This window comes from Aulostomus chinensis, chromosome 9 (genome assembly GCF_037954235.1).
Source record: "Aulostomus chinensis isolate RoL2024-O1b breed Wild chromosome 9, RoL_Achi_v1.0, whole genome shotgun sequence".
In the NCBI taxonomy this organism is placed as follows: domain Eukaryota; kingdom Metazoa; phylum Chordata; class Actinopteri; order Syngnathiformes; family Aulostomidae; genus Aulostomus; species Aulostomus chinensis.
The window spans coordinates 1,739,921-1,759,135 of NC_141328.1; the positions used below are offsets into that span (position 1 = coordinate 1,739,921).

Here is a 19,215-nt window from a genome sequence, read left to right on the forward strand (position 1 = left end):
GCCGTTCCTAAGCCGGGATCCCAACCAACAATGGTTCTCTATGAAATCCTGCAGCGAAATCCCGAGTCCTCCGGCTCCAAGCTTTTCCATTTCCTGTGAATTAATAACAGACTGAAGACGGAGTGGAAGAACAGAGCAACTACGTATCGTGACAAATATGTAAGAATGACAAGTGTCTAGAATCAAGCACTTAGATTGTGTGACTGCTACAATGACACAAACACAAATGAGAACAATGAAGAGAACAAAACCACAAAGACAATATAACGACTCAGAGAAGAAGCTGAAGGTGAGGGTGAAGATTGTCGATCACATCCTGACCTCCGGTGGCTGAAACGGCCTTCAGATGAGGACCTGACTGGTCCAGGCCGCCTCCTCTCTGTCGGCTCTGACAGAGCAACAGCAGGATATCTTTGGTCTGAAGTCTTCCCTCAGACTCAGGTGTGTACTACCTGGAGCCGACACTGGCGCCAGTGTCAAAACACGCTGAAGTCACTACACCAGCCAGTCGTGTTTTTACAATCATCCCTCGAATGTAGTTTATAAATCACATGGAGAGCAACATCAGGCGATCTGTGAGGGGAAACACCGACCTATCAGCAGCTTAGGTTAGAAAGATTTCTTTATCACAGGTACTTTTACTTCTTCAGATACGTCTGAAGAGGTAGTATTACCTCAGAGGTAACAGGTTTCTTCATAAGTGCCTGATATGAGAAAACTGCCCCAAAAATCACATGTTCATTCAAATTGGCGGAAACGTGACGTCAGCGCTCATTCATGCCCATACAGAAGGCCGAGTATGTGTTGCATTCAAGTACAATTGGAAAAAAGTGTGATAACATAATGCCATTATGCATTTTTTTCAAACTGGCTTTGATCAGAAAAGCACCGTTTGTCTGAGTTCCTCGCACTCGACCTTTGACAGGAGGATAAAAGGTGAAACATGAGAGGATTCTTACTCTGATCTTTGATGGTCCATAAAAATCAGGTCTGTGGAACTGCAGGTTGCTCAGATTGATGAGATGACCGGGACACATGAACACCACCTGTGGGACTGTTTTAAATGTACCGACGTCACCGTCCTCCACTTCACTCTTCTGTGGTCAGCGTGATGAGGAGTGGGTGACACCTCCTTGGTCTCCACCCGTTAGCTCCCGCTGACTTTAACGCTTTTAAAATGCTGTGGAACGACGCAGCAGAACCACCACGGATCTCATCTGACGTATTGAATCAAAAACACTCAAGAAATAACGGTTCTAAGATGTAACAGTAACTCTGCACCCAGCACTGGGATGCAATGTTCCCTGCTGCAGGGATGCTGGGTTCCCAGCTGCAGGGATGCAGGGTTCCCCGCTGCAGGGATGCAGGGTTCCCCGCTGCAGGGATGCAGGGTTCCCCGCTGCAGGGATGCACGGTTCCCCGCTGCAGGGATGCTGGGTTCCCAGCTGCAGGGATGCTGGGTTCCCAGCTGCAGGGATGCAGGGTTCCCCGCTGCAGGGATGCAGGGTTCCCCGCTGCAGGGATGCAGGGTTCCCCGCTGCAGGGATGCAGGGTTCCCCGCTGCAGGGATGCAGGGTTCCCCGCTGCAGGGATGCAGGGTTCCCCGCTGCAGGAAAAAAAGAAGCTTCCTGCATCCTCTGTTCTCACGAGTGTGAGACGTTATTTCAGCCTCTGAACCACAAACCCATTGATGATGATGAGGAGGGGGAGGGGGAGGGGGGGTTGGTGTTTAATTTGATTAATCAATCATAAACGTGTCATCAGATCATGTTCATTGATCCCCGTGCAGCTCTGCTTTTCATTCATGTCACTGTTTGTGATTTTTGTCCTCCTTCTATCTGCTCTCTAAGTGGTCCTCTGCTGCCATCTAGGCAGAGGTGAAAAGTCCGAGCACGGCGGGGTGGTCCGTAAAGGCAGCACGCGCTCCAGTACTGCGTGCCGCGGCTGCGAGCTGATCAGAGCGCGTGAGTCGCCGCAGGAGCAGCAGCCGCCGGATCCGTGACGCCCCTGCAGGAGATGAACCCCGCGTTCTGAGCTCGGAAGCAGCGCAGCCACGATGACGGTGGATTTTGAAGAATGTGTCAAGGACTCGCCCCGGTTCAGGTAAGACCCGGTGCGGCTGCGTGTAAGGCTGCGTGACCGCTGTGTCCGTGCGGGTCTCCATCTTCGGCGGTCGTGTAATCCCGCGCGACGGAACTGCGACGTTGTTGGATCCTGAACCTCGAGGCGGCTCGCGGTCGAGGACGGTAGTCAAGACCACCCCTCAACCTCCGGGAGGCGCGAGGAAGATGAGACGCGCCCGTGGGAGTTCTCACGTGAGGGGAACGGGATCAAAGTTACCCCCCCCCCCCCTTCTGCGTTTGGCGGCTATATCTGAGACTTGAAACTAGTGTTTCTGTGACGTCACTCAGGACGCGTTCCAATATTGACACGAACGCTGAAGGCCCCGCCCCTCCGACTGTTGCCCACCAAAGGTTACACAAATAAAGCAGGAATTCTCTGCACCCAGAGAAACACGAGCAGGAGTCAGGAGCCCCTTCGCGGGTGGTGTGGGTGTGGGTGGGTGTGTGTGTGTGGGGGGGGTGTGGGTTTGTGTGTGTGTGTGGGGGGGGGGGGTGTGGGGGTGCGCCAAAGACGCAACACTGCAAGTAGAAGTTTTTGGTAACTCCGTGGTGACATCAGGACTGAGTTACCCACACTGGTGCTGCTGGGTGTCAGCAGCATTTCACTGGTGGGAGATGTTGGTTAGGTGGCTGGGGGGTTCGGGGCAGGGTGGGGGTTAGGGCCCCCTCAAGGGGTCATCAGAGGGGTCAAGAGGTCAATATCAGGGAGAAAAGTTTCAGAACTTCAAAGGGTTATCAAATGAATCCCAGCAGGGAAACAGTGGAGCGATAACAGCGTCAGTTATGATGCCATTGATGGATGCTGCCAATAACCTTGCAATAATTGATCGAACAAATCTGCCTTGGTTCAGTTTCAGAGCGATCAATACGAGATCGAATACCCACGTTAACGCCGTCAGCTAGCGTTTCATTGGAGTTTGGCTCCTCTGTCTTCGGAGTTGAACTCTCTGGCGTGTCTGAGTGGAGGTTCTGGCACTGGACTGCTGGCTCTGTATCAAGAGTGTGATACTGCAGTAGTGGAGTAGTACAAGTACCCTTGAAGGAGTGGCAGCTTGGTCAAGTCAGGTCAGTTTTATTAGTGTGGCGCCAAACCCCAACCAAAGTTCTGTCCTGACTCTGTCCAAGTAGAGCAGGTCCAGCACCTCCCTCCTTCAATGAACCTCCACCCAACAATTCTCCATCAGCAGCACATCCTGCAACAGCAGCCACCAGAACCTTCCTTTACCAGCAGGAAGGTGGAGCAGATCCAGGATCAGTGGGGACGGAGAGAGAGCAGGAGAGCAGGACAGAGACAAAGACAGAGAATGGAGGAGGACAGAGAGACAGAAGGAAAGAGAGGGACAGAGATAAAGAGAGAGAGACAGGAGGAGAGACTGATGGACAGAGACAAAGACAGAGAATGGAGGAAGACAGAAGGAGAGAGAGGGACAGAGATAAAGAGAGAGAGAAAGGAGGAGAGACTGATGGACAGAGACAAAGACAGAGAATGGAGGAAGATAGAGAGACAGAAGGAAAGAGAGGGACAGAGATAAAGAGAGAGAGAAAGGAGGAGAGACTGATGGACAGACGGGGACGTGAGCAGGTGGAGCTACGGGTGGCAGCTGGAGCCTCTTCAGGTCTGGAGCCTCCTCCAGCAGCACCAGGATCTGGGATGAGAGGAGAAGAAGAGGAGTTAGGAACACATCTGAGGACAGGAGGAGGAGAGAGAAGCCCAGTGCATCATGGGAGATCCCAGCAGTCTGAGCCTAGAGCAGCAGATCTAAGGGCCAGCCTAAGCAGTCCTGACTATAAGCCTGATCAACAAGGAGGTCTTAAGTCTGCTCTTAAACCTAGAGAGGGGGTCTGGGTCCTGGACTGAAACTGGGAGACGGTTCCACAGGAGGGGAGCCTGATAGCTGAAGGTTCTGGCTCCATTCTACTGTTAGAACTCCAGGAACCGGCAGGAACCCTGCATCCTGGGAGTGAAGGGTTCTAGCTGGATCAAAGGGGACTAGGAGCTCTGTCAGGGATGAAGGAGCCTGATTGTTGAGGACTTTGATGGTAGAAGAAGAATTTTAAATTCTGTTCTGAATCTGACAGGGAGCCATGCAGAGAAGCAGTCCAGGAGAGACCTGGTCTCTGCTACCAGTTCTAGACAACACGGGCAGCAGTGTTCTGGACCAGCTGGAGAGTCTTTAGGGACTTATTAGTCCAGCCTGGTAGGAGGGAGGTGCAGTGATCCAGCCTGGAAGTGACAAAAGCAGGGACTAGTTTTTCTGCATCTTCTTGAGCCAGGATGTGTCTGATCTTAGCGATGTTACGTAGATGGAAGAAGGCGTCCTGGAGTCAAAGGGTCCTGGTCAAAGAGAACTCCTCGCTCGGTGTGTAACGTTAGCGAGCGCGCGGCAGAGAGACAGAGGTGCCGCTCTAAGGAACCGCTGCCTTCATCAGAACCATGATTTCAGAACTGGTTCCTGAATGATTGCTGGTGTTTGAAATTAAGATCTTTTTTAAAAAAAAATTTTTTTAATCAAACTAAAAAATTGGATTCCTGTGTCTCGTGAACCTGAGCAGGGTTTCAGTGGGTGAGAGACGGCTGAGCAGCGGCCTCGTCTCTGCTGCTGGAGGATCGGTGCGTCCTGGCGGCCGCCGGAGCCTCCAACATGGTTTGTGAGCCTTCAAATGGCTCCTTTGTGAAGCTCGCGGCTGAGTTATGTAATGACTGAGGAGGTGGACGGCCGACGGAGGCGAACTCGTGGTGTCAGCGGAAGGATTTCTCTGACTCATGCGCTGCTGCTGGTTCCTACACCGTCATGCCTGACGTGTTACAGGTTCCTCCACCTGCTTCCATCACTCTGGTCCCTGCGCGAGCCGGCTGATGACGGTGACCAGCCAGCATCGGGACACCAGGTTCCCTCAGCATCACAAACACACCAGACACAAGTGACACATGACGTCACTAAAGCACCAGTGGCGGCACGGAGGCCGAGACGGTGTTGCTACCGCACGGAGGCTATGACGGTGTTGCGACAGCACGGAGGCTATGACGGTGTTTCTAACGCATGGAGGCTGTGACGGTGTTGCTACTGCACGGAGCCCGTGACGGTGTTGCTACCGCACGGAGCCCGTGACGGTGTTGCTACCGCATGGAGCCCGTGACGGTGTTGCTACAGCATGGAGGCTGTGCCGTGACGGTGTTTCTCTGGTGCAGCTCCTGCGGGTGTCAGGCCTTCATGGCCCTCATGGTGCACCGCCTGTTTTGGTCACCTGCTGGTCTCATGTGGTTGGTGGTAAAGGTCTGCCAGTTGGAGCAGGTGAATACTGCTGTGTACTGCAAAGTACTCCTGCGCAACATCAGCAGCTCAGAAGTGACTGGCTAGTTTTTATAGCTCAGCGTTTGTCATGTGACCTGATGCTGGTCAGCAGGAGCTGAAGATCGGGAAGTGACTCAAACGTCAGTGGGACTCGAGGAAGAACTGGAAACAGTTTGGTGGTCAGAGGTGACGAAGAACCAACGTCCACCTCAGCCTGTGTGTGTGTGTGTGTGTGTATGAATGAGCGTGCACATGTGAGTGTGTCTGTGCGCACGTGCAGCCCCTGATGTCCTCCGTGTGTGTTTGACAAATTGTTGTGTTCTGGAGTTGGTGTGTTTGTGTTTGCTCCGACACAACAGAGGCAACACGTGATGTTTTCTACCAGCACTGACGTGTGTGTGTGAGCGCACACACACACACACACACACACACACACACAATCAGTTCTTAGAAAGTCTTGGAAGTTTTTCATCCTCACTGTCACTCGTGTTAACTAGAAATCTTTTAATGTATGAAATTAAAGAATCTTGTCATGTGACTTTCTTGTTTCATGGCGTCAAAACTGAATGAAATAATGGAGATAAAATGGCGGCAGGACTCCAAGCTGCCGTTCAGCTGCTGAAAATCTTTGCCAAACACCAGCAACTGATCCTAAAAAGGCTAAATCCAGAAACCTCTCCCATGAGACGCCAGGATTCACCGTCAGACGAGCTTCAGCTCTAACAGCTTCTACAGAGAACGTTGTATCAGATGAAATTAAGATTTTCAATTATCCATCCATTGTCTTCCGCTTATTCCTACATTAAGGGTCGCGGGGGGAGCCTATCCCAGCGTCAACGGGCGAGAGGTGGGGTTCACCCTGGACAGGTCACCAGTCCATGGCAGGGCCAACACATAGAGACAGACAACCATTGGCTCTCCCAGCCACGCCTACGGTCAATTTAGAGTCTGGATTAACCTGGTCCCTCTTGATGTCTTTGGACTGTGGAGGAAGCTGGAGTACCAGAGAGAACCCAGCAGGAACAGGGAGAACATGGAGACTCACCCAGAAAGACCCCGTGCTGCAGCCGGGGCTCCACCCACAACCTTCTTGCTGGGGGGCCACAGGGAGGACCACTGCTCCACCGTGCAGCCCACATTTTCAATTATATGATATTTAATTTTTATTATATGATATTAATCTTCCTACTGAGCTCACTGGACAGTTTGTGGTTAACATCCATTTTGCCCTTTGGCGGGTTTCCTGGGTCCTCGCTGGTTTGTTCTCGCCTCCGAACTCTCCTCCAGTAGAATATGACCATTGTCCAACAAATTCTTGCTTCCGCTGGTGGGGGGTGGGGTCATCAATGGACCCCCCCCCCCCCATGTGAACAGCTGGGTGGAGAGGCGAGACGAGGTCGCCTGCATGCTGAGGGGCTCCTGCAGCCATGACCTGTGGCGCTCGCTGCTTGTGTGAGAGAACAGCAGGATGGATGAATGGATTCGTGACACGAAGTCAGATGACGGGGGGGGGGGTGAGGAGGGGGGAGGAATGCGGAGTATGTGGGGTCGGATGTTGTCCCTTCACAAAGTAATTGGCTGGGAAACCAAGTACATGAGTAGAGTTTGACTGTTCAGCCAACACACGTGGATCAGCTCCACCTGGGGTGAACAGAGGCCCTGAATCATCATTGATGACTTTTCCTTGAGCAAAGACGTGTCAGAGGGAATCAGAGTTTGACCAGGACTCATCAGCCAGCGTCCCTCTGAACCCTAACAGTCACCATGGTGACTGGACTGCATTCAGTACTTTAATGGCGCTCAAAGCTCTTCATAGTACCACCTTGTTCTCTCTCGCTCACAAACTCCCGCACGAGTTATGCACGATGATGATGACGGTGATGAAGATGAAGATGATGATGGTGATGAAGATGGTGATGATGGTGATGAAGATGATGATGGTGATGAAGATGGTGATGATGGTGATGAAGATGATGGTGATGGTGATGGTGATGAAGATGGTGATGATGGTGATGATGATGATGGTGATGATGATGATGGTGATGATGGTGATGAAGATGATGAAGATGGTGATGATGGTGATGATGATGATGATGATGGTGATGATGGTGATGAAGATGATGGTGGTGATGGTGATGAAGATGGTGATGGTGATGATGGTGATGGTGATGAAGATGATGAAGATGGTGATGATGGTGGTGATGATGGTGATGAAGATGATGGTGATGATGGTGATGATGAAGATGGTGATGATGATGGTGGTGGTGATGAACATGATGATGATGGTGATGATGATGGTGATGATGATGATGATGGTGATGGTGATGATGGTGATGAAGATGATGATGGTGATGGTGATGATGAAGATGGTGATGATGATGGTGGTGGTGATGAACATGATGATGATGGTGATGATGATGGTGATGATGATGGTGATGATGATGATGATGATGGTGGTGATGATGATGGTGGTGATGATGGTGATGATGGTGATGATGATGATGGTGATGATGGTGATGATGATGATGGTGATGATGGTGGTGGTGATGGTGATGATGATGATGGTGGTGATGATGATGATGATGGTGGTGATGATGATGATGATGGTGATGATGATGGTGATGATGTTTGTGATGAAGATGATGGTGGTGATGATGATGATGGTGGTGGTGGTGATGATGATGATGGTGATTATGATGATGATGATGGTGATGAACATGATGATGATGATGGTGATGGTGGTGATGATGATGATGGTGATTATGATGATGATGATGGTGATGAACATGATGATGATGATGATGGTGGTGATGATGATGATGGTGGTGGTGGTGATGATGATGATGGTGATTATGATGATGATGATGGTGATGAACATGATGATGATGATGATGATGGTGGTGGTGATGATGATGATGGTGATTATGGTGGTGATGGTGATGATGATGATGGTGGTGATGGTGATGGTGATGTTGAGTCCAGCCTCCTGTTGCCTCCTTGATTTTATGTTCAGACATTTGCTTCCCTGTGGGGATGAAGGTTTTAGAGGGATGAGATGAGATACCAGTGACCTCTGACCTCAGCTGTCTGTCCCTGCTCAGTGTCCTCCCAGCTCCGTTGTGCCAGGCTTGTCCTCATTGCGCCTCCTGGCTGTGACGGACCTTCTCGGGGGTTGTGGATGGAGGATCTGGATCTCCAGCTGCTAGGAGCTGGGAGGGATTTCCACGACGTGGCCTTGTTGCTTCTGCTCCAGTTCAGACTGACCTCCTCCCAGCTTGAATGTGTGTCAGTGCCGCTTCTGTTCAGCTGAGTGTGATGTAGCGGGGATCCCCCTAGAGGGGGGGTAGGGGGCGGCGTTCTCCTCATACAGCTGCAGCTCACATAAACACACCATCACCAGCTCACACCATCAGACGTGGAGGCCGGTGACAGTAGAGCTGCAACTCTCCGGGGTTCGGATGCGGTTGCATCTGGGTGTGACGGCACAGAATCATGAAATGCGCGTGGAGGGAAACTGGCTGACGTCAGCTGCTCTCTGCTCCCTGCTGCAGCAAACACTAGCTAGCTGACTAGCAGCACTGCCCGCTAGCAGTAAGGTGGCTCAACAACAGGTGATTCATGAGGCTGATACATGAACAGCTGACTGACTTGAACTTGGTTCTCGGAACCGTGACGGCGGTTCGAAGATGTAGCGGCGTGAGCTGATCGTAAAGCCCCTTGAGGTGAATTCAGAGTTGTGATTCTAGGTTTTATATAGAATTTGATTGATGGAATGGGGTTCCCCCCCATTTTATGTTGCTGGGGCACCGCCGCTGCATCCTTAGCTCCGCCCACAATGATGACGATCAGCTTTGAGTGTTTTTTCTCCTACAGTAGAATGATGAGGTGATGTCTCAGCATGTCTTCAATGGTTCCGTGTCCAAGCTGCTGTCCCATTTGACCCGACCGTGGTCGCTGGGCCCTACCCTCCTCTCTCCCTCCCCTCTCCCTCCCCTCTCCCTCCTGTGTGACATCGTACTGCTGTTTGAGTTGTCCGTTGTGTACTTGAGTTAATGAGTGCCGGAGCTCAGTGGCGCTGGCCTGCAGGCTTCTTCTCCATCTTGTTAGCAGCGTCGGCGAGCCTTGTGCTGCGGCGCTAACAACTCAAGGTAACGAATGTGACGGGATTCAAATTGGCAGCTTTGTGACTTAAGCAGGAATTAGCCCACATTCCTGCGCTCAATCCCTGGACAGCGAGGTGTCACACCTGAGCGCCTACCTCACCGCTGCTGTCATGGCGATGTGAGGGACTGCAAACATGTCTAATGATGCCCAGGGCAGCGGGATTTCTTCATCCCGGCGTCGTCGCCCTCCTGCTGAGGCGGCGCAGCACCATTAGCTGCAGACGCGCTCATCTCCTCCGACCAGATGAAGCTTCTGCCAGCCGAAGCTCTCCAGGCGCCAGAGTGTGCAGGGCAGCAGTGGAGGGTCGGCGCTGCACACGGATTATCAGAGTGTTTGAAGAAATACGTCTTCTCAGCAGAAGGCAGCAGATATGAAAGTCCTGCTGGATCTCAGGAGAGAAGGAGTGCAGCTGCGTTTGCAGTTGTGGACTCAGAATCATCAGTAGTTTCTCCTGCTTGAGAGAAATGAATCCCAATCATGAAGCGAAGTGTCACTGGGTTCAGGTTCTCCCTGCTGGGATCGACGCGTGTGCGCCGTCCAATAGCGTTTTCTCGTCCAAATGAAGCAGTTGAGCAATAAATATTGTTGCTGTGGGAGCTTCAAGTCCCTCCAGTTCATTTTGTGAGGGAATCTGGTTTCTTCCCCTCCAGCTCTTCGCATGCTTCCCACGGCGCCGGCTCTCGGCCTGCTAGGAGATTAATCTACCTGCACTTCTCCTGACTCAACGCGCTCAATGCGTCTGAGCGGACTGGAGACTTCAGGATGCTTTTCTTGGGAACTTCCTCAGTTGGCTGGCGTCTGTAATTCATCATGACTTGTTGCTGCCACGCCAAGATTATTCATGCAAGTCATTTCAGTCAGCTTTACAGGTCCAGGTGTTGCTTCAATTTAAATCTTTAAAACTGTTTTTACTCAAGTTGCATTTCAGAACACGGTATTTGTATTTGACTGGGGTATTTCCTGAAACTTCATACTTCTGCTTGACATCATCACAGGGGCAAATCCTCTCTTTCCTTCACGGAGCTACCAATCTAGAGTCGAGGAATAAATGCTCCTTCGTTGGGATGAGATGATTTTCCTTCTTTTTAAATTAAACAAGAACCCTAACTGGCAAAAAGACACTGCAAATATGCAGCGGCAACGTGACAGAACGCTTTCACGCTAATTCAGGAGGGAAAATTCTACGTAGAACGTAGCCTTGTGAGGGGGACGTGGGTCAGCAGGCACCGCAGCACATAAATGGGATTATTATTATTTCCCGTCTAGCGTAGCGCCCGCGGAGGGTTGTGTGTCGTCACAAATCCTCCTTGATCTCCGCCTTTGATCTCTGGGCTCTTAGTTTGAGCTCTGTTTTCTGACTTTGATCTCTTGGCTCTGACTTTCATCTCAACTGTCATCTGGGACCCCAGACTTTGGCCGCTGCTCCTCACTTCCACTGATGCAGCAGTTGTTGATTATTAAGGTACAAGCAGGGAGTTCTTGCATCACAAGTCAGGTGCAGTATTAATACTTCGACCTCTGGAGGTCTGGCTACTCATAAATAAACATCTGAAGCGGAGTAATAAAGGTCTGCTTTGTTCGTTATTTCTGTAAAATAGTTTTAATTATTTTACACAGGGAAGTGAATTGGCTGTTAGAGTAAATGGAGATTAATCCCCAGTGAAATGCTTTGTGATGTAGCGATGATGTCATCGCTGGGTCTTTTGTGTGGACCCGCCCCATGAGCCCCTGCTGTCGCTCTCATTTCACTGGAGTGAATAGCAAGACATCTCCTGCACAAAGGAACCCTGAAAGGGAGGGCGCCGTACTCTCAACGCTCTGCTAATCTGCTTCTGTCGGACATCCTGAGAGGCCACAAAGACCTGGACCTGCTCGCCGTGCCCGCCTCCCTCAGCCGGAGCCCACGGATGTGAGCTGTTTACTAATACCCCCACATCTGATAGGCTGCTGCGCCGCTCGGTTCCTCTCTCTCTTTTACAGCAGCCATCCGGTGTTGCCACTGGTTGCATGCGCGGCGCTGCAGACGTTGAATCAGCACTATGGCAACATCCCGAGCCCAAGATGATGGATGTGTTGGAGTAAATTAACATCAGTATTCCTGTCGCGGCTCGTGGTGAATGAAACCGCCGATGAGTAATTCAAGGCAACACACACACACACTGGGACACACTGAGCAGATTTTGAACACCGATAATCCGAGCCTTTGGTCTTACTTCACAGTGTGGGTGAGCGAAATCGCTCACAGCTCATTTGTTTTCGTTAGCAGATTGGATTATGGTAATGGAGACCGAACATCTGATCTCAATTCTGCATGGCTGTGCATATCAGATGTCTCCGGCTGCGTGGAGGAGGAACTTCTTAACAACGAAAATGAACGCTTCCACTTTGCCCAAACGTTGGCCCCATCGTGTGTTTGGCCCCAGGATGGCAGCGCCCGGAACATCTAGAAACATGACGATGAGCCGTAGACAGTATCAAAGATGTGGACGTAGCTTCAGCGAAGCCAGAGCAGCGGCGTTGCTCAAATCTGCTTCCTCGCCACTAGAAACATCAACTGTGTGAAATCAGTGGAGGAAGCCAGCATGATGCCGCTGCTGCCTTGTTGATCTTTTGTGACTGTGACCAGCATGAAACAGGAAAAGGTCCATGACAAAAAGAGAAGAGGACACACAAGTTAGAATGAACTCTGGCTGGCGGACGCGTCCTCATCAGCTCATAAAACCGAGAGTCAATCAGGACTCCACCAGTGGGTGACAGAAGAATCGCTCTCATCAGCAGAATCGATGACGGTGTAGTTTTTCTGTCGCACCCGTCCTGGAACGGTGTGGGGAAATATTCCGCCTTCATGGCTGCGGTCGGCTCCAAATATGGTCACTTCCTACTCCAAAAAACAAGATGGCCATGGTGCCAATCGTGAGTCCCTGAACATCTCAGCCGGCTTGGTGTGCGAGTCTTGGATCCAGCAGGTCTCTGGGATCCCTGCTGGATCCTCGGTACCATCTGTGCAACCCCACGTAACCCCACGCGGAGGGAGCTGATGTGCTGCTGCCGCTGCAACGTGACTCGCTGGAGCGCTGCCATGAGGAGGACTCCACTCCTCAGTGAATATGGACTCTGACTAATGCTCCTGCTGGATCACCCCCACTGTAAAGTAGAGCTGTCAGATGCAGGAAAGGCCGGCGCGTCACGACAGGACAGCCGTCCAGCCCTCTCCTCCTCCTCCTCCTCCTCCTCCTCGCCGCTCTGATCACTCATTTTAATGTTGTTTTCACGTCACGTTGACGGCCTGGAGAGCCTGGCTCTTTGAAAACGCTTGCTGTCTCACCAGTGCACAACCCAGAATCGTTTCACAGAGGTTCGAGCTTCAGGTTTTTCAAAATCAGATTAATCGGTATCAGGTTTTCTCATTATCGCTGCGGTGAGATCAGCCTGGATGGAATCTGACGCTCCACACGCAACACTAATTGGAAAATGTCCAGTTTCCTCAGCACTTAACGGCTGCGTCTCCGCTGTCTCGTGGTCCATCTGAGCTCTCTAACGCCGTTGGAGCGGATTTGCTTTCTTCAGATCTGTTTTCTGGCTCTGCATCATTGGTCAGCAGACTTGAAGTTGTTCACCGCTACACACTGGTGGGATAAAACCAGCTGCAGCTGAGCTGACGAACAGTTCAAGTCCCCCTGATGTCCAGGCTACGAGGACTTGAGAGTGTGTGTGTGTGGTGGTGGGGGGGTGGGGTCGTTTCCAGGTGTGTCAACATCAGCTCATGCTGCATGAGGTCAGGAAACGGTGTAAAGGTTGTGATGGAGGTGGGAATTCCAACCTGTTGTCATCGCCCAGGAGAATGAAAGACAAATATGAAGGCTGAGAGTGTGAAGAGGATAAATGGACGCCGTCGGCTCCTCGGGCTCTGGGCTCGCTCTCCCAAATGCTGAATCACACGTGTACACGCATCTGGTTCTGATTTGTTCCATCCCTCTCTGCCTCATATTCTCCCCTTCTCTTCCCGTTTTCCATCCTCCCTGCTTTCCTCTGCATGCGGGGGCAGACTTCTGGTCGGGGTTGGGCCAGAACCGGGTCTAGGGACGGGTCAGGAAATGCGTCAGTCTGCTCAAATACTAAAAACCAGTTCAGAGCAAAGGGCAAAACCCTGGAGAGATGCTGTGTGTGTGTGTGTGTGTGTGTGTGTGTGTGTGTGTGTGTGTGTGTGTGTGTGCGCTTGAGAGTGACTCCCCTGTTGTAACACCCAACCCTGAGTCACGAGATAAATCCCCTGAAACGCCCTGAACGTCTGTAACTGTTAAGTGACTTCTGCTGCTCTCCTGATTTATTGGTTCCTTCGATTTATAGAAAACGTGGTCCCTGTTTTAAATTAGAGGAGAAAAATATATGGCGCTGATCAGCAGAACCTGTATTAATTCATTTCACTCAATCATGAAGGGCTTTGCCCACTTTTTGCCCCTTTAGAATGCGCATCATCAGTTGGTGGGCGGAGCCTGCGATGCAGCGATGGCACGCTATCGAAACAGTGGAGGAAGCGACAATCTGTTGTGGGTTTTGTTTTATTCACGTCGACTGGGTCGCTGAAGTATCCTGACAGACATTTAAAACCAAGAGTCTTCAGTCTGACCACCTGGCAGGCTGAAGGCCGGCTGGCGGAGGGATACGCCTCTGAGATTCATTCTAGTTCTCTTACATGAATCGTTTTGTACCCTCATCATGTGGCAGGTACGTCACCGTTGGAGTGTTCAGCATTTGTTGAATATTCAGTGAGTGTTCACGGTGCTGTACTCTTCTGTGTGTTTGTATCACCTGCACACCTGAGACGAGTTGATGTTCACACGCGTGACAGGATAGAATCGACATCACCTGCTGTTGTTGTGGTCGCCGTCCTGCTCCGTCGTCACCACGGGATGAGTGGTGCTGTGACCTCATCTCACTGACACCTGCCTCCAGTCCCGGGCTTCTGGTTCTTTCCTCGCTGTTGTTGGCGTTTGCTGTGGCGTTCGCTGGAGGCTGTGGTTTGGGGAAGAGAGCAGTGATTGAAGTCCTCTCTCTCCCTACAAACCGTTTCTCTGCGTTCTCAGAAGACCGTCGGCCCTCCGGAGAGTCGGTTCCTGCTCCATGTTTCAGCCCTCGAGCTGTCGAATCAGGAAGAGCGGTTGTTTCCTTGTGAGCGGTCATGCAGTACCACAAACGTAAACAGCTCCCAGATCCAGTTACTTCACCTGTAGGTATTTGACTTTCAAATAGTCCGAAATTGGTGTCCTGAGATTACAAAGATATACCCCCAGAATGCAGAAAGAGCCAGCCACGTATACTTAGCTTGAAGCTCATAGCGACTGATGGCTAACAACAGCTAAACCCTCCAGGTCACCACGGTATCATCCGCTGTGTGATCATTCACACGAACTGTAACACTTCGGACAAGCGCGAGTGGCCTGGTTCTGAATGTGCGAGCTGGTCTCACTTGTGCATGGTGGCGCTAAAGAGGGAGTGTTGTAGTTTGACTTAATCTCTAGTCAAAGTGGTAGTGGGTCACTGATCATCCAGCTGGATTAAGGAGACCTGGATTCTACCAGATGACCTGGAGGGTTTGTGAACGGACGTTTTTGGACAGTTTAGCTGCTGTTAGCTATCGGTCTCCATTAGCCTCACGCTAAATGTACATGGCTGGCTCTTCCTGCATTCTAGTGTCACAAAGAAGTGATGGGGGAGGGAAAAACGTCTTAGTGAACTGAATACTCCTGTTAGTGAGTACTTGGAAGGTGAAATACCGTTTTGGGTGCAGTACCACTGCTAACAAAACTGCAATGCTTGTTTCCTGCTCCCTCGCCTCTTGTTCTGCATCCTTGCGGCCAGTGGCAGGATCTAGTGTTGACACATCATTACTTGTGGATTGATGGGGAAGAGTTCGAGGGTCGTGGAGGCGAGCTGGAGGCTGACGTCAGAGAGTGGGGGTGTGTGTGTGTGTGTGTGTGGGGGGGGGGCTGCTGACTTCAGCCCAGAGGAAACACCTGGAGGAAACCTACTGGGAAGGGACAGACTGCTGTTGTCTTTGACCGTCTGTCATTCTGCTGAACTGACACTCACACTAGGACCTACAATGGGTGGTAGGGAGTGGTGTGTGTGTGTGTGTGTGTGTGTGTGTGTGTGTGTGTGGCGGTAACACGAACATGCACCGGCTCCAGAGGCTGATCCAAACCTTCTGTTTGTCAAACTTCTCCAAAAAGCAGCTTATTGTTCAATTTTTGGATCCACTGTTCAACTTTCAAGTTGATGTTTTCATGTTTGGAGGCTGTTCAGGGCGTGTGTGTGTGTGTGTGTGTGTGTGTGTGTGTGTGTGGTGGTTCAGCAGCATAATTCAAATGAAAGCTGCCTGTTGTTTGCACTGTTGTTCCTCGCTCGTTCATCGCTCCAGCTTTCAGACAGGAAAGAGCTGAATGCTTCACACGTCTGGTATGTCTTTCTAGTGCAAGCCAAGCTGCATGTTTAGCCCACAAAAATGCCGCGAAGACTCCCAGCTCAGCCCCACCACCGCGGGACAACTCTCGCCTGTGTACGTGACACCCTTTTACCAAAGGATTCCAGCATTTTCACCCAAATGTCAGAGCGTTGCGCCGTAGGGGAGGCCGGTGCTCCTGCCTGTGTCCGTCCTGCGAGCCGCAACTGCAGGCTCTTTAGTCTTCCTCCCTTCAGTGGAACATTGTCCAGGCCAGTTCTCACAGACGTCAGGCCTCATCCGACTTCACTGTGTGTTTTCCTTCTTTTCCTGCTGAATATCTACATGTGATGTTTCTGCTCCGTGATCTGGGACCACCCCGGGTTAATATAAACCTGCAGCGCCAGCCGGGTCCTCTCATATCCTGACCCGTCCTCGGCTCCACACACCCACTCTCACAGTCCTCCCGGGATGCCGCACACATCCTCCCAGACCCTATATAATCATAAACGCAGTGGTGGATACCACTGGTGACGGTGGACAGGAAGCGCTGTGGTGTTGTGCTGGGGGTGTGGGGGTGGGGTAGGGGGTGGAGCTGCACCCAGCTGGAGTGTCAAATAGCTGATAACTGAGATATCAGAGGGGTTCCAAATTTGACAACCATGCAGTGATTTTTAATTTGAGCTTCCGTTTGGAAAGTTTTATTTATTTAGGATCCTTCTTCAGGTGCCTCGACTGACCAGAAGAGGCGCGAGAGCAGCGGCCACCAACAAACTAGAGGGGGAGCGCCAGGCACCACTGCACTGCTCCTCGTGAGGCTGTAATGTAGCATCAGTAGTTTGTGCTGGTCATTGTTAGCGTCTGGGTGAAGAAGCTTGCTTCTGCCGTGAGGAAGTGTTTTTAGTGGCATTTTCCCCCTCAGTTACAGACGTTTATAAAGAATAAATGAACTGTCCTGCACTGACGCTCGCATCAGTGCCGTCTGACAGGGACATCCTGGTGAAGACTGAAGAATGTCAGCTCAACATCATAAGCTGGAAGCGAATGGAAACGTCTGACAAACGCTAAACTCTCCAAAATGTCCGTTTACAGTTTCTAACTCCTCGTCTGCTCGTCGCCTTTCATTCCCAGGCGCTTTATCTCCTGTTTGATTTCATGTTTTTGTGCGGGACTCACTGAGCCCCTGGACAGAGAAGATGTGGATGATACTGGACGATGCAGCCGAACCGATGTTTCCGACAGTTAGTAGTCGGTTCACTTCAAGCTCTGCAGTCACTGAGAAGTCAAGCAGGCGGCTGAAACCATCGAGATGCTGTTATTTCCCGGGGAAGTCTGGTTACAGGCTGTGGCGTCACTCTCTCCTCAGCCGCTGTTAAACTGCACCAGAGGTTTTCATCGATGTTTTATTCATTAACGCCGTGCGAGCCGGCGTCTTGCTCCTTGTCGCTGCTATCAGAGTGGGAGTTGTTGTTTATGGGATTTCCAGAATGACCTCATCGTCGACCCACAACAACTCCGGGTCACACAGGACCTGCTGGCTGCGCTCCCACCTCATTGTCTGTCCAGCTGCATTCCACTTCAACTTCCAAGAATGGAGCTGTCAGGAGGAAGTTCAGCCGCTGCAATGCTGGACTGCCTAATTGAGGGTTGCATTTATAGAAATCTGTCTCAACAGGACTCGACTTTTCCTGCTTTCAGAGTCTATTATCTTATTATAGCCAGGCCTCCTCTCCTGCCCGAGCCCAGCATCATCAGCTGATCTCTATAATCTCCCAGTACAGACGGCAGATGTATTATTAACTAATACAGCTCCAACCACAAAGCACTGAGGCCCTCGAGCAGGAACGCGGTCCTGGAAACTACTGAGGGACGAAACCGAACTGGACTGAGTGTCGGGGCTGAACACGCCAGCCTGTGGCCACGCCTCTGTGTGGGTTCTGCCGATGTTCCTACAGCTGAGACAGTCGACACATGTCATGTAGCCAGCCAGCCAGCTAGCAGTCCCAAGCAGAGCTGTAGAGGGTCAGTCGCCCACATTCAGATGAGATAAACGAGTAACAGTAACTGAGACAGAACCAAAAACCAGATGACTTCCTGCCATCGGTTCACGCGGGGTGACGCAGCGCAACTGGGTGGCATCGCTCTCATGTGTCACCGCTAGCGGCGTCTAGATCAAGTTGCTTCGTGGCTTCAGTTCAGTCGAAGACTTTCCAAATGTAAACGCACCAAAAAGCTCACATTCCTATCACGAGACGAGTCGTTTGTCCCTGAACAGTAGCAGGACTTCCTGTTAGCCCTTTGCTAACTTGACTCAGGCTGACTACTTTGACTGGGTGGCTCTTTCCAAATGTTCTCAAACTGAATGTGTCGTTACTTGTAGGACCAAACTATGAATCCACTGATTTTCCCACAGAACTCGTAGAATGAAGAGCCTGTGATGCGATGTTCATCATGGATGAAATGATCCACTTCTCTTCACCACGCTGTGAAGTGCTGAGAGTCGTCACCTATCGATTCCTGGTTCCCGCTGCAGACCCGGTTTGGGGGTTTGTCTTCAATAATAATGAGAAAACTTGGATGCTTGGCGAACGTTCCAGAGCAGCGAGGCCCAGCGAGCGATCGGGTCCCAGTGGTGTGAGAGGGCGTCTGAGCCGTGGCCGTCACCGTTCGTGTACCCATGTAGCATTACGGCAACTTTGCCCGCATTATCTGCATGAGAATGTATCGTTGTGGCGCTCAGACACGTGGTTCCACGCCGCTTCTTTTTTTTTAACCCTCGGGTCGTGTACTCATAAATCTATCCGTGCGGTGCTAAATTAAGCAGCCCAGATGTTGTGTCATTTATCTGCCATGGAAATGTCAAAGCCACATGAGTTACATTTGGAAACATTTTCATGATTTTATGACTTCAGTGAGAAGAACGCAGCTGATTGTCTGTTTGCATATGTTGTTGAAAGAGACTTTCATCATCGGGTGATTGTTCTGCACGCTTTTAATTACTTTATTCCGCATCACGCAGATGTGTTTGTCATGGAACCTTCAGCAGCATCTTAGAGGATCCATTAGGGCTTTTAATTTGAAAAGGATTTTAAAAATAATCGGGAAATTCCTGCTCAGCTGTTGGGGCGGCGGCTCAGCAGCAGCTCCTCTCGCTCTGACACATTAACGGTGGCCGTGAAGCAAACGGGAGGTTTTT

The 19,215-nt window shown here is 51.0% G+C and overlaps 1 protein-coding gene across 2 annotated transcripts in view; it reads left to right on the forward strand.

Moving 5' to 3' along the window:
• The first annotated feature begins 1,928 nt into the window (after window positions 1-1,928).
• Window positions 1,929-19,215, forward strand: part of LOC147255351 (arf-GAP with coiled-coil, ANK repeat and PH domain-containing protein 3-like) — a 61,237-nt gene continuing 43,950 nt past the window's right edge. Inside the window, exon 1 of one of the 2 annotated variants that reach the window (XM_086213015.1) lies at window positions 1,929-2,103. In XM_086213015.1, the coding sequence (XP_086069141.1) occupies window positions 2,057-2,103 (47 nt within the window). In that variant the 5' untranslated portion in view covers window positions 1,929-2,056. The remainder of the gene's footprint in view (window positions 2,104-19,215) is intronic. The other variant, XM_086213014.1, reaches the window with a different exon arrangement.